A 14,145-nucleotide genomic window follows, 5' to 3' on the forward strand; every position below is an offset into this window, starting at 1 on the left:
ATGACTGCACCTCAGGGGACCCTTCTGTGAAACTTCTCTGAAATTTGCGAACGACACCACAGTCATCGGTCTAATCCAAGACTGTGATGAGTCTGCATACAGACAGGAGGTGGAGCAGATGGTCCTCTGGTGCAGTCAGAACCACCTGAAGCTGAACCCGCTCAAGACTGTGGAGATGACAGTGGACTTCAGGAGATGCCCCCAACACTGCCTCACCATCCTCAACAGCACAGTGTCTGCCAAAGGTCAGCAGTTCAGGAGGCAGAGGCAGAGATTGTAGGTAATGTTCATTTTGGCCGATATGGAATAAAGCAGGTCTCAAAGATAAAAGAAAGCTGGTCGTGGAACAGATATGTAGACACGAGGAGATATTAAGGGGTGCAAAGGTAGTGGCCCAGGCTAAACAGGGACAGTGGTTGAATTGGGAAAGTGTAGAGAAGAGGAAGCTTAGTTGGAGGGACCTGGGGAGTATGGAGGAGAATCGATTCCTGGTAGGGGCTACATACGATGTGTTATCAATCCTCCAGAACCTAAAACTGTGGGTAAATAGGGACCCATCATGCCCATTGTGTTCAGGTACTGCAACCTTAAGGCATATTTTGTCAGGCTGTAAAGTTAGCTTGTCACAAGGCCAATATACATGGCGACATAACCAGGTGTTGAAATATTTAGCTGCAGGCATCGAAGGGAAACGAAGACAGGTGAATTCAGACGGTCTTAAGGATAGGAGTTTAGCAATTCAGTTTGTCCGCGAGGGGGTGAAATTAGTAAGGAGGCAAAGGTGTGGCCATCTAGAAGGTGCTTGTGATTGGGAAATGCAAGTAGATTTAGTGGGAAAGCTTGTTGTTCCCCAGGAAATAGTTTGTACCAAGCAGAGGCCTGACATAATGTTGTGGTCAGTGAGCAGGGTTCCTACAGTTTAAGGCAAGTTAAATTTAAGACTTTTTAAGACTTTTTTTAATGCCACTTGAAATGAAATCTAAGCACAACGACACAATCAACACAAATGAAATAAATGAATAAATCTCCAACTCCCTCATTTGATTTGTATGATTGGTGTTTTGTCACGGTGTTCAGACACCACAGTACCTTTGCTTTTAGCGTAGATGTGCACCCGAACACTAGGTTCGTTCGAGATGAGCCAGGCCTGCACAGATTCCATCACCGGCAATCGGCGCACAATGCATGCCGGTTAGTTTTGTGTCCGACTTCATCCCGACTTGCTCTGACATATTACAACAGTGGACGGCGATAAAACCGTGAGAGCGAGGTGGCTGCAGTTTTTAGAGCCAGGCACTGCAGTTGCTCTCCACCGACTGTACCGCCTGGCTCTCACCTGATCTAACAGCTGATTGGTTCAGATGTTGACTCAACAATATGATGTTTTAGATAAACTTTTAATTTCTGTTGAATTTTAGAGCTTAAGATTGTATTTGTCTGATTTGAAGGTTTATTCTGTGAACAGAAAACATGTTGTGTGACTGATGGTGAAGTTTAGTCGTCAGAGACTAAATACATTCATCATAAACTATACAGAGTCTACTGTATATTAACACTGGACTTTTATAATTATTGAAGTATTTAGCAACACAGAGACTTGTGATCAGTGGGATGTGAGGATTCTTAAAATAACGTGTACAGATGTGAAGCCCTGCCTGTATCTGACTGAGCCTTAATGAAAGCTTTTGTCTTGTATTTTTTTTCCTCTGAAAATATTAACTTTATCGTCAAGCACTGTTTATTTAGCATGTGTAGTTGAGGGGACAGGTCAAACTCATATGATGCTGATTTACAGGAGAGTTCATGTCAAATGGAGGATAAACCATGAACATAAACTACAGATCACCTGTAAAGCATTTTAATAAATTAATCTATCATAATTAAAACAACTGGAGACTGAAAACAAACTGATATATGGGTCTGATCACTTTTTTAATGAATTCGCATCATTCCAGACAGGATGTAAATGTGTCTGTGAGTCCCTGTAGCCTACGGACTGAAGGCTGCTGGAAACTGTCGGGAAACTGTCCGACTTCACCGCAGCTTATTGTCACCGCCCCCCGCTGCGGCCGCCTGCTCTCGTCTACTTTCCAGGCGAGGCGCAGTTCATCTCTAACGAGAGAGAGAGATTTGGTGCTGCTGTCCCGGTTGTTGATATCGGAGATGGGGGTGGAGGCACGGTAGAGACGAGAGTAGAACAGAACTGGGAAATACCTGGCGTTTGTTGACAGCTTGATTTTGAGGCTTTGTGTTTCGCGCTGTGCATGTGGGACTCCACTGCCTTTATTACCATCGTACCGAGTTTGAAACATTTCTTGCACAAAATAAACCATGCCTCGTATAAATAGCCTGGTACCGGTTTCAGCCATCCAAAAAAATCTTTGTTGGACAGCCAATTTTCATTAAATTTACACTTTCCCATGTGGTCCGACTGCTACATAAAGGACGTGCATTTGCTCCGAGAGTCATGGCCGCAAACACATCACTGTTTTGTTGGTTCCGCTCTCGTGATTGCGTGACGTTATTGCTATTCGGCAAATTATTTTTAAAAAATAAATGTTACCTATTATTTTTAGTAAAATAGTTTATACTAATTACAATCATAAAATCGTACTTACCACGTGTTAACATTTTTAAGACTTTTGAAAGTTTGATTTAAGACATTTTAATGCCAATTAAGGCCTTATTTTAAGATTAATGAATTGAATGCCTTCAATTGAAGGCATTCAATGAAGGCTTTTTAAGGATCCGCAGGAACCCTGAGTGAGTCAACGGATAGTTTATTTCATTGAGCTGACAGTTCCTTGGGAAGACTGTGTAGGGGATTCATAGCAAGATCAGCTGTGTCACTCCTGGGGGAACTCGGAGTGCGGAGACAGAGTTTAAGGAAGACAGTGAAGGAAATGTGAGATGAAGCAGGTAGAGCAAGCCAATGGATCTGGGTGAGAAGAAATAATGTCAGCTGGGGGCCAGCAGGGGGAACTACTAATCCAGGAAGAGGAAGGTTATTTAAGTGTGGGAGTGGCCTATTTGAATCCCTTTTGTTTGAGACCATGCTGCAAGGTGAGTGTGCTTGCTGATCATGTGAGTTACCTATCTCCTTTAACTTTAGTTTATATTGGAGTTATGCTATGTAGCGTGTGAGATAAAGTATGGTGAATGTGCTAGGAAAGGTAGTATCAGCACTGCTTCTACCTGGAGCTCGCATGTACGGAGCCTGGGTTTGGTTGAAGGTGGCAGTGTTGTTTGGGCTGAGAAAGCCATGCGTAAGTAAGGTAAAGGAGGTTATTGGGTTGGTGCGGGGAGCAGTGAGACCTGGCATTAGGGGAGTGTCTCTGGGACACCAGAGATCACTGTCTAGCCTTCTGGAGGTGTCATGGGACCAACTACACGAAACACTGGTGAAAGGAGGTTCCCACCCGATGACCCCAAAGACATGTTAGTTATCACTGCCCACTGGTCTGTATAGTTAAGCCTTGCCATAATAGCTTATCATAGGGCTTAGGAGGTTTTTCACTGAGTGCTGATCCTTTCTCTAGAGCACAAACTTCTTGTGTTTATTTGAATTCTGCTGTGGACACCTTCAGGTTTCTGGGTACCACAATCTCTCAGGCCCTCTCTCCCCAAGCTGTCGCTCTGATGAACTCCTAACAGTCACAGAGTGGCAGGACAAACAACACTTGCATCCTTGTATATTGTATTTATTTTTTTTAGATTTGATGCATATTTGTAGATTTTTTGTATATTGTATATTGTATATTTCTGTATATTCCACTTCTTCTAACTTTTGAGTATTTATGTCAATTCTGGTACATTGAGTCCGGAGTCAAATTCCTTGTTTGTGCACACATACTTGCTAAATAAAGCTAATTCTGATCCTCTGATTCTGATTCTGTCCATACAGGAAGTCACAGCAACACTCACATCCTGTCTGATATGATGTTGATTTATTAAAATATTATCAGACTCATATCACTTTGTTCTCAGTCTCCAATTGTTTCAATTATGATAGATTGGTTTATTAAAATGCTTTACAGACAATGTGTAATTTATGTTCATGGTTCAACTTTCCTTTTACATGAATTCTCATGTAAATCAGCGTTGTATAAGTTTGCTGCTGCAGAGCAATTGGGCAGATCTGTCCCCTCAACTACATAGGCTAAATAAGTTTGTGTCTGACTATAATGTTAATATTTTCAGAGGAAATAATCCTCACATCCCACAGACCACAAGTCTCTGTGATGCTAAATACTTCAATAATTAAAAGTCAAATGTTAATATACAGTAGACTACGTACAGTTTGTAATGAATGTATTTAGGCTCTGACGAATAAATGTCACCATGAGCAACACAACATGTATCCTGTTCAGAACAGAATAAACCTTCAAATTAGACAAAAATTCTAAATCTCTGAAATTCAACAAAAATGAAAAAGTGTATCTAAAACGTCATATTGTTGAGTCAACAACTAAACCAATCAGCTGTTAGATCAGGTAAGAGGTCTCCGGGTCTTCGGTGGAACATCCGATGGAGAGCATAGCCTGACTCTAAAAACTCTGTCCGCCTCCCTCTCTCTCGCTTGATTATCGGTGTCCACTTTTGTATGACATCAGAGCAAGTCGGGATGAAGTTGGACACAATACTAACTGGCATGCATTGTGTGGTGATGCTGGTGATCGAATCTGCGCAGGCCTGGCTCATCTCGAACGAGCTTTATCTCATAGCGCGCGGATACAAAGCAAGCGCACATACATACAGATAGTGAACTTGTGACAAACAAAATGTAACTTCTCAATATCTAGAAAAATGCAAATATTAAATAAAAAAGATAAGTCCTTTCAAGTCACCTGTCTCAAGTCAAAGTCAAGTCTCAAGTCATGAATACCAAGTCAAAGTCATGTTGAGTCTTCCATCAGTGTTAGTCAAAAACCATTTAAGTCCATATTTTCAAAATTTGAATACATTTTTTTAGTTTTGTTGGACTGAATACCCCCACAGCACACCCTGCTGCCCATTCTGCCCCACCCCAATCTATGATGTCAGAGAGCCTCTTTTTTTATAAACAGGCTTTGATAATACTTCCTAAGTGCAGCAGGACAAACATATCAACCACTAGCAGCACCATGGGTTTAGTTGGTCTTGAAAACTTAAAACTGCTTTTTGTGTGTGTGTGTGTGTGTGTGTGTGTGTACATGTGCACTTGTGTGCGGAGGGTGTGGGGGGCAGGAGATACTAAGATGTGCTGTTGTGCAATAAATAATTTAAATATTTAATGCTATCTGCTTCATTTGTTTGCTTATTTACTGCACTTGAGTTATACTGTTGTTCCACAAACTGCAATGGTCATTGGAGATATACTGTTTTTTCACATTCCATAAATAGGATCTCCTCCTGTTTCTAAAAACTAATTAGAAGGAGGGGAAGTGCATTATGCATTTTACAGATTAACAACTACAAGATTGTGGTATTCAGTCCAACAAAACTAAAAGAAATGTATTAATCAAATTTTGAAAATATGGACTTAAATGGTTCTTCGTCTATACTACACAAATGACAATATGCTCCAGGAGACAAGGTGCACCAAAAATTTCTAACCTCCTTTTTGATGTGATAAAAATTTTATCACTGTTTTTATATCAGGCCTTATCCCCAGTCTTGGTCGTGGAGCAGACGGTTTTAGCAGACTCATTAGCCTCTCCTCCTGGCTCCTGTGTAGTGCTGCACAATTTGATAAAAATGTGCAGTTGCGATTATGGTGGACAATATCGTGATTTGCGTTTGCGATTACAATATATTTAAAATAATAAATAATAAATAAGTTAAATTTAATAAATAAAATATAATAAATAAATGGTATCATGAGTCTTTTTGCTTGATTCAGCGTTTCCCCTACATTACATTATATTAGGGGGGCACTGACCTGACATAGTTATTGTTATGGACAGACAGTGTGTCAATGACCATCAACAAACTGAGCACAGTCAAACACGCTGCTCACACAGCTCAACACAACTCTACACACAGCGGAGCGAGCCTGTGTTGCGTTCAGGCGTTGTCACGTAAATGACAAATTCCAGCATGCCATAGCACAACACAGCAGCATGTCAAGTGGGCCGAACCCGAGCAAAATTGCTCAATTTTTCATTTGCTATAGAGTCCATGATTTCCCTGTGACACTTACAAATGTTTGCCTAACTGTGCTTGGATGTTGTTTTATGAGGCTCTGGCGGCTCTTTGTCTTTAACGTTACAGGGCTCGGCTTTCTCTCGCATGCACTCTTCCTACTTTTCCCTGTGCTGTGCTGTGCTGTCTCAAGTGTTGTTATAGATTGGTCGTGTTGCCGCCGGACGTGGCGACTTTAACTTTTAAACTTTTACACAGCACGTCTTTCAGGTACAGCGACGTTGTACAGAAAGACGTGCTGTGTAAAAGTTTAAAAGCTAAAGTCACGACTCAAGTGTTGATATAGATTGGTCGTGTTGCCACGGGACGTGGCGACTTTAACGTTTACACTTACATAGCACATCTTTCTGTTCAACGTCGCCATACCTGAATCCAAAGTATCGCCATGTAACAGACGTTTTTTTCGCCACCAACTCAGCCTGTTCTTGGTCGAGCTCATGCTCTTCTTCAGAGTCTGTGTTGGTCACTGCCGCACGCCAGTGTTATGACCCTACTGGTTTCCAGTTTAACTGGTTTCCTTACCGAACAGCTGCAGATGTGCTTCTCCTCTGTCAGCAGATTTGTCACAAATTCACAAACATACACAACATGTTACTGGTGATTTTAAAGTCGCAGCCCACATCTACCACAGCGAATATGCTTCTGTAAGTGAGCACTATGTACCAGCGACATTAAAAAAAGAAAGGAAAGAAAATATGATACACACAAATTTGCGTCAAGCTGGGGCCTGTATCACAAAGCAAGATCAACCTTTCCTGGGTTACCCAGACCTATCCTGGGTTGACTAACCCTAACAATGGCAATCAGGATAATCGGTATCACGACGCTGGATATCAACTCGGTAACTCAACCCAGGGTTGCTTTATCAAGAGCCGTGAACGTGCACGCAGAAGCGCAGCGTCACTGAGCGTCACTGAGCGTCACTGAGCGTCCTCACAGATCGCCGTATGTGAGGGAAAAAAAGTATTTCTAGTGAGGACCAGAGATTAATTCTACTAAAATATGAGGAGGAGAAAAGCAACATTACAGAAAAGGCCAACACCGTGGCAGCTGCAGGAGGAGGTGACATGCGTGGCAACGCATAACAGCATGAATAATGTTTAGTTTTAGTTTAGATTAGTTTATTTGCACATAATGTTAAAAACAGACAGTATAAAATTTACAAGATTAAAAAAAGAAAAGTGCCTGAGAGGTTAGAAGCCACTAAAAGCTTATCAAAGAAATTCCCCTGTCAAAACATCAATGAAATCACATAATAGAGAAGAAAAAATAAAAACGGGTCAGGAAAGAAGAAATAGAGGAGAGAGAGGGAAAAATCAAGACAAAACAAGGTAGCAAATAAAATTATGTGTAGGTTAAATTACTCATCACTGGTTCAAGTAGCGACAGTACCTGTACCTGTACATCTGACACTGATCACACCCTTGAATCCCATGAAATCAATGCTGCGCAGATGAATTGTGTGTATTACAATTATCGTATAACATCATTGCGTCTGATAAATTGGTCTTCTTTGTCATAACGTTATATATGCTACAATAAAGCTTAAAGCTGACATCACAATTAAATCATATCAACACCAAATTGACTGTCTGAATAAAATCATCCTGATATTGAGCTGTGTTAGAAATTAACAGCTGCGCAAAAATATACCTAGTCTCCCTCTTTAAAAAACAAAAAGGAAAATCCCTCAAACACCATGAAGTGTAGACATGATAGGCTACTTTCCACATCTCCAGCAGCAAAGCTGTCAATTAGGCCCATTATCTTTAACAGGGATCATTTCCTCCAACAAAACAAAATGTTGGCACTAATTAATGGTGCTATTAAGTGTCCGCAAATGATCAGTTTCTTTCTTATGAAGGGGTGGGATGAAATTTCGACTTCTTTCCACTCCTTTTTGAACAATCTTTTTATTGTCTGTTGTTGTTGCTTTCTTTTCTTTTTTAATGTTCAAAATAAACTTTCAAATCAAAATCAATCAAATTAATTAAACTTCCCGTCATGACTGGACTGCATTTCTGTCAGTGGAGTCATTTTTTTCCGAACAGCTGATTGGCCAGTGGGTGGTGCTTTTTATAGGATCAGATTCAACCCTGAACTTACCCTGCTCCGGAGCAGGATAGCCGTTCAGAGTAAGTTACCATGGTGATCTACCCCGATAAGAACTGAACCGGCTTCGTGAGACCGAAAACCCAGGGTTAACCCTGAAGTTACCCCGCTAAGACATTAATCCTGCTTCGTGATACAGGCCCCTGGACTTGATTTCACGTCAACAAAAGACAATATAACACAAACCGCATGTCTACCTGTGTGAGCCACTGAGACTCACAGAGCGCACGGCTTTCCTCAGGTATTAGTAAATTACGTCAGCATCCAGGCAACATTTTAATTTGGGCTGACCTGAGACAACTGGTTACCCTTGGCTTGCCTTGAAAATACCCAAACATATTTATCAATGTTTCTTGTTCTTTTTCCACGAGTCTACAAACATAGTCAGTGCCACATTACAGTCTGCACAACACTGCACACTATGACAAAGCCTGTCATGTTTAAAAAGTGACTCCCCAGGGTGGGCTTTTTTAGGAAACCCACTTGCTGCTGCTTATGGCTTTGATTTTGGGCAACTGAGGTTATAAAAGTAACCTATAAACAGCACATTCACTGATATACCTGTGCTGGTTTTGTAGCTCCTCCATCTCTGTACTCTGCTCCGTCACCGTCTTCAGGAACTGCTGGTTAGTCTGGATGTGGCAAGAGAGACAAGACTGCCATTTGTGTGGCATGACTCCAAACACACGTCTCAAACTTTAGCCCTGACTTTCTATGCTCTGTTAGAATAAAACCTAAGGAGACTCTGTTGGTCATTCAGGTCTACAAAGTCAATTGCCCTCACCCACAGTGACTGAAAAAGTCGGCTTGTGTGAGAAGTCAGCCGAGGAAAAGCCCAAGGTTTGTCCTCTCATAAAAAATGCATCAGAGGGATATAGTATTACCCTCTTCTAACACACAGTATTGTGTGAGTGAGTGAGTGAGTGAGTGAGTGTGTGTGTGTGTGTGTGTGTGTGTGTGTGTGTGTGTGTGTGTGTGTGTGTAAAAAAGTATGCGCAATATGCTGTACACCCTTATCTCCACAGAACGCTGAGCCTGTCAGACAAGTGTCTTAATGGAGCCTGAACAATTTGACACTGACTGTAATGTGAGTGTAATGTGTGACTGCAGGTGTGAATGAGGGAGAGACAGCAAAAGAAAGTGAGACAAGTGCATTGCAGTATGTGCCGATTGTTAGAGGAAATCCAAGCAAGCTGACAGTCAACTATACAACTATGTCTGTTCTGGCTAACTACCAAAGTGATTTAGAAACTGATTCACTTACTTACAGGATTAATTATTAGAACAGGGTTAATTTCACATAAGTGCACAGCATTTTTATCCCATAGCTAATTAGGAAGCAATAATATAACATGCTTTAAATTAACCATCGCTTACCAATTCCAGTTTCTGATTGGCCACTTGAAGTTTGTGTATGTGCTGCTGGAACTGAATGAGCTGATTCTGTGATGGGGAAAAAAGAGGTGCTATATAAGAGTGACCTGCTTGTAATTACGTCATGCTTGTATCAAGCTTTATTCAAGGCTAAACTGCTCTAACTAACCTAATTTCTATGATAATGGCACCATCTAGTGGTAAAAGGCTGATGTGCTAATAATGTGTTGCTCTGCATGTTACGGTCAAAATACTAAACCTGAAGTTGCTGTCTCTGAGCATTGTGGACCTGCACATCAGAGATGTTTTTGTGGTAGCTCTGCTGAAGATGGTCCAGCTCCTGGGCTGCTGTCTGCCACAGCTCCATGGCCTGCACCCGCTCCTTAACAAATACACATAAAAATAAACGCATGCATTCATAGACAGAGGCATTTAGGCATGTTCAAACAATGCTCACTGAGTCAGTTTTCAATCTATCTCTGTGAATTCAGAGACTGAATCGGGATATAGCCAAGTATAGAACAGGCACCAATAGTTTGGAAAATACACTGAACAAAAATATAAACGCAACACTTTTGTTTTTGCTCCCATTTTTCATGAACTGAACTCAAAGATCTAAAACATTTTCTATATACACAAAAGACCATTTCCCTCAAATACTGTTCACAAATCTGTCTAAAGCCCTATTTGGACGGGATTAGTTTTACATAGGTACGTGGGGTAAAGTAATAATTACCAGAGATTTTAGTCCCGTCCAAATGTGCCATGTCAGTAATCATTACCGCACGATGTCAGTAAAGATTACCGCGACCTTTACCTTCTGTAAAAGGGTCCCGCACAATTACCTCAGGTAATACTAATCCCATGCGAATAGACCAGCTGTAAATATGTGTGTTAGGGCTGTCAAAAAAAAATCGAAGTTAGAAATATATTCGAATATATATATTTTTTTTATAAGTTCGGACCTAAATTTGATAATTCGAATATCATTAATAATTAATTAATACTATCAATAATGTTGTATATCACGGCGAATCCCGTTTGGGCAGAGATGGCTCGCGCACAAGCCGGGCCAGAGAGGGACGCAGCGACGGAGGGAGAGGCACCGACGGAGGAGCCCGCTGTGCCAACACCATCCACTGCGCTGTCCGCGATGTGTGACCTGTTCGGGGAGACATACAGGGAGTGTTGCACCTGCTGCCTCCCTGCCTACCCTTTTTGAAGAAGAGATGAAATGTTACCAGAATGAGACACCACTACGAGCCGACCAGGATCCACTCTTGTGGTGGAAAACTACGCACTTAAGTATCCAAATGTTGCTCAGATAGCAAGGCAGAAGTTGATCATACCTGGCTTAGGACGGGTGTTTTCATCCGAGTGTCCCGTTCATATTACGTCAGCAATAAGCATCTTATTTTATGTGGGTTTTTTTGTAAAAAACAAACAAATAATAATAATAATGATAATAAATTCTAATATTATTCAAACTCTACTAAATTAATTCGAAAATATTCGAACTCAATTTCATGGTGCTTTTCACAGTCCTATCATACGCACATGACGGCAGGAGGGGACGGCGGTGTGTGAATGGATTTACCCCTCCAACTTGTAGTAGTTTTACTGATATTTCTTATCCCGTGCTAATCGGCCATTGATATTACTGACGTCCTGTGGTAAAGTGACATTACCCCACGTGCCCATGTAAAAGTAATCCAGTCCGAATAGTGCTTAAATCTGTGTTAGTGAGCACTTCTCCTTTGCTGAGATAATCCATCCCACCTCACAGGTGTGGCATATCAAGATGCTGATTAGACAGCATGATTATTGCACAGGTGTGCCTTAGGCTGGCCACAATAAAAGGCCACTCTAAAATGTTCAGTTTTATCACACAGCACAATGCCACAGATTTTTTGAGGGAGCGTGCAATTGGCATGCTGACTGCAGGAATGTCCACCAAAGCTGTTGCCCGTGAATTGAATGTTCATTTCTCTACCATAAGCCGTTTGCAAAGGCGTTTCAGACAATTTGTCAGTACATCCAACCGGCCTCACAACCGCATACCACATGTAACCACACCAGCCCAGGACCTCCACATCCAGTGTGTTCACCTCCAAGATTGTCTGAGACCAGCCACCCGGACAGCTACTGCAACAATTGGTTTGCATAACCAAATAATTTCTGCACAAACTGTCAGAAACCGTCTCAGGGAAGCTCATCTGCATGCTCGTCGTCCTCATCGGGGTCTCGACCTGACTGCAGTTCGTCGTCATAACCAAATTGAGTGGGCAAATGCTCACATTCGATGGCGTCTGTCACATTGGAGAGGTGTTCTCTTTACGGATGAATCCCGGTTTTCACTGTTCAGGGCAGATGGCAGACAGTGTGTGTGGCGTTGTGTGGGTGAGCAGTTTGCTGATGTCAACGTTGTGGATCAAGTGGCCCATGGTGGCGGTGGGATTATGGCATGGGCAGGCGTATGTTATGGACAACGAACACAGGTGCATTTTACTGATGGCATTTTGAATGCACAGAGATACGGTGACGAGATCCTGAGGCCCATTGTTGTGCCATTCATCCACCATCACCTCATGTTGCAGCATGATAATGCACGGCCCCATGTTGCAAGGATCTGTACACAATTCCTGGAAGCTGAAAACATCCCAGTTCTTGCATGGCCAGCATACTCACCGGACACGTCACCCATTGAGCATGTTTGGGATGCTCTGAATCGGTGTATACAACAGCGTGTTCCAGTTCCTGCCAATATCCAGCAACTTCGCACAGCCATTGAAGAGGAGTGGATCAACATTCCACAGGCCACAATCAACAACCTGATCAACTCTATGCGAAGGAGATGTGTTGCACTGCGTGAAGCAAATGGTGGTCACACCAGATACTGACTGGTTTTCTGACCCCCCCAGATCCCCCCAATAAAACACAACTGCACATTTCAGAGTGGCCTTTTATTATGGCCAGCCTAAGGCACACCTGTGCAATATTCATGCTGTCTAATCAGCATCTTGATATGCCACACCTGTGAGGTGGGATGGATTATCTTGGCAAAGGAGAAGTGCTCACTAACACAGATTTAGACAGATTTGTGAACACTATTTGTGAGAAATGGTCTTTTGTGTATATAGAAAATGTTTTAGATCTTTGAGTTCAGCTCATGAAAAATGGGAGCAAAAACAAAAGTGTTGCGTTTATATTTTTGTTCAGTGTAGCTAAACTGTGTGAGAGTGAACAAATATAAAATGTTGTTATTTTGATGTTTTTGTTGTTTCTTTATGTTATCTTATCAGAAGGAGTGAGTCACCACTAAATCAAGAGCTATGCTGTGAGGAGTCACTGGAACAATCAACTGCTGATCTTGTTGTCAGTTAATAGCACATGGGTCAACTACTCAGTGAACCATTGCCTTGTTTTCTGTTGCTCTGTAAAATATATGAGCGACAGACAGAAACTTCTTAATCATTAGGGAAATTTAGGAATATGACAGTTGTCAGAAAGCACTTGAGTTTTTCCCTTTGCTTTCCATCTTTGTGCTTAACCAATTTCAAGTGCGACAATGTAACTTTAGAAAGAAAAATAACACATTCTTCCTATACAAATGAAAAATTATATTCATCATCAAACAAACCCTAGTTCATTTCAATGCACTCTGTGGTTTTACTGTTGAAGCCTTACTTTGTCTGTTATGACCAGTAGCTAATGGTAGTTAATGTTAGCAAACTTTGATACATAATGTCGATTATTGAGTTACTTTGCTGACTGTTCTTTACTTCTGCTAATGTAACATTTGTTTATCATTTCACATGATGCTTAGTTGTATAGTCTTGCTTTTATCACATTTTGAAAGAACAAATATGGTCACAGAATCAACACTCTAATGCATGGCTAAACGCTCAAATTCACACATACACACACACACACACACACACACACACACACACACACACAAACTGACACACAAACGTGTGTGTGTGTGTGTGTGTGTGTGTGTGTGTAAAAGAAAAAGAGAGATCCGTAGTGCGGTTGATGATCTTAACCGCTAGTTAATTTTACATGCTGATCCAAACTCCTCCTGTTTTTCCTCATGGTACCTTAATAAGTTTAAACAACTGGTAATTCTGGTACCAAATACCAAAAGTGTCAATGTTCAATCATCTAGTCCATGCCTGGTTTAAACATAAACATTAAACACATATGGACATTTGCAAACCTGTTCACATAGCTGGAGTTGTTCTTGGAGGTTTCTAGTAGCTGCTTCCTCCTCCAATGTGCTGTCCTCCACTCCTGAAGCCATCAGCAGGGCATGAAGCTGCTTCTCAACAGACTCCCTGAGTTCTGCATGCAACCTGGCAAAGTTGGGGGTTAAGAGCATTATATAAAAATATAAATAAAAATTGCTAATAGTTGATGATTTTAAATGAAATATCACAACCTCAATCACACTCAATCAGCATACTTTATTTC

At 41.4% G+C, this 14,145-nt stretch overlaps 1 protein-coding gene across 13 annotated transcripts in view; it reads right to left on the reverse strand.

Annotated features, from left to right (window-relative positions):
* sclt1 (sodium channel and clathrin linker 1) overlaps window positions 1-14,145 on the reverse strand; it is a 164,408-nt gene that overhangs the window by 85,026 nt on the left and 65,237 nt on the right. For all 13 annotated transcript variants that reach the window (XR_013488366.1, XR_013488369.1, XM_078163298.1 and 10 more), the window contains 4 exons: window positions 13,892-14,027; window positions 9,929-10,051; window positions 9,673-9,738; window positions 8,857-8,927 (listed from right to left, as the gene is read on the reverse strand). Coding sequence is in view for 11 of the 13 variants with exons in the window: in XM_078163298.1 (XP_078019424.1) it covers window positions 8,857-8,927; window positions 9,673-9,738; window positions 9,929-10,051; window positions 13,892-14,027 (396 nt within the window). In the remaining 2 variants the exon portion in view is untranslated. The remainder of the gene's footprint in view (window positions 1-8,856; window positions 8,928-9,672; window positions 9,739-9,928; window positions 10,052-13,891; window positions 14,028-14,145) is intronic.

Source organism: Epinephelus lanceolatus, chromosome 3, assembly GCF_041903045.1.
Source record: "Epinephelus lanceolatus isolate andai-2023 chromosome 3, ASM4190304v1, whole genome shotgun sequence".
Taxonomy (NCBI): Eukaryota; Metazoa; Chordata; class Actinopteri; order Perciformes; family Serranidae; genus Epinephelus; species Epinephelus lanceolatus.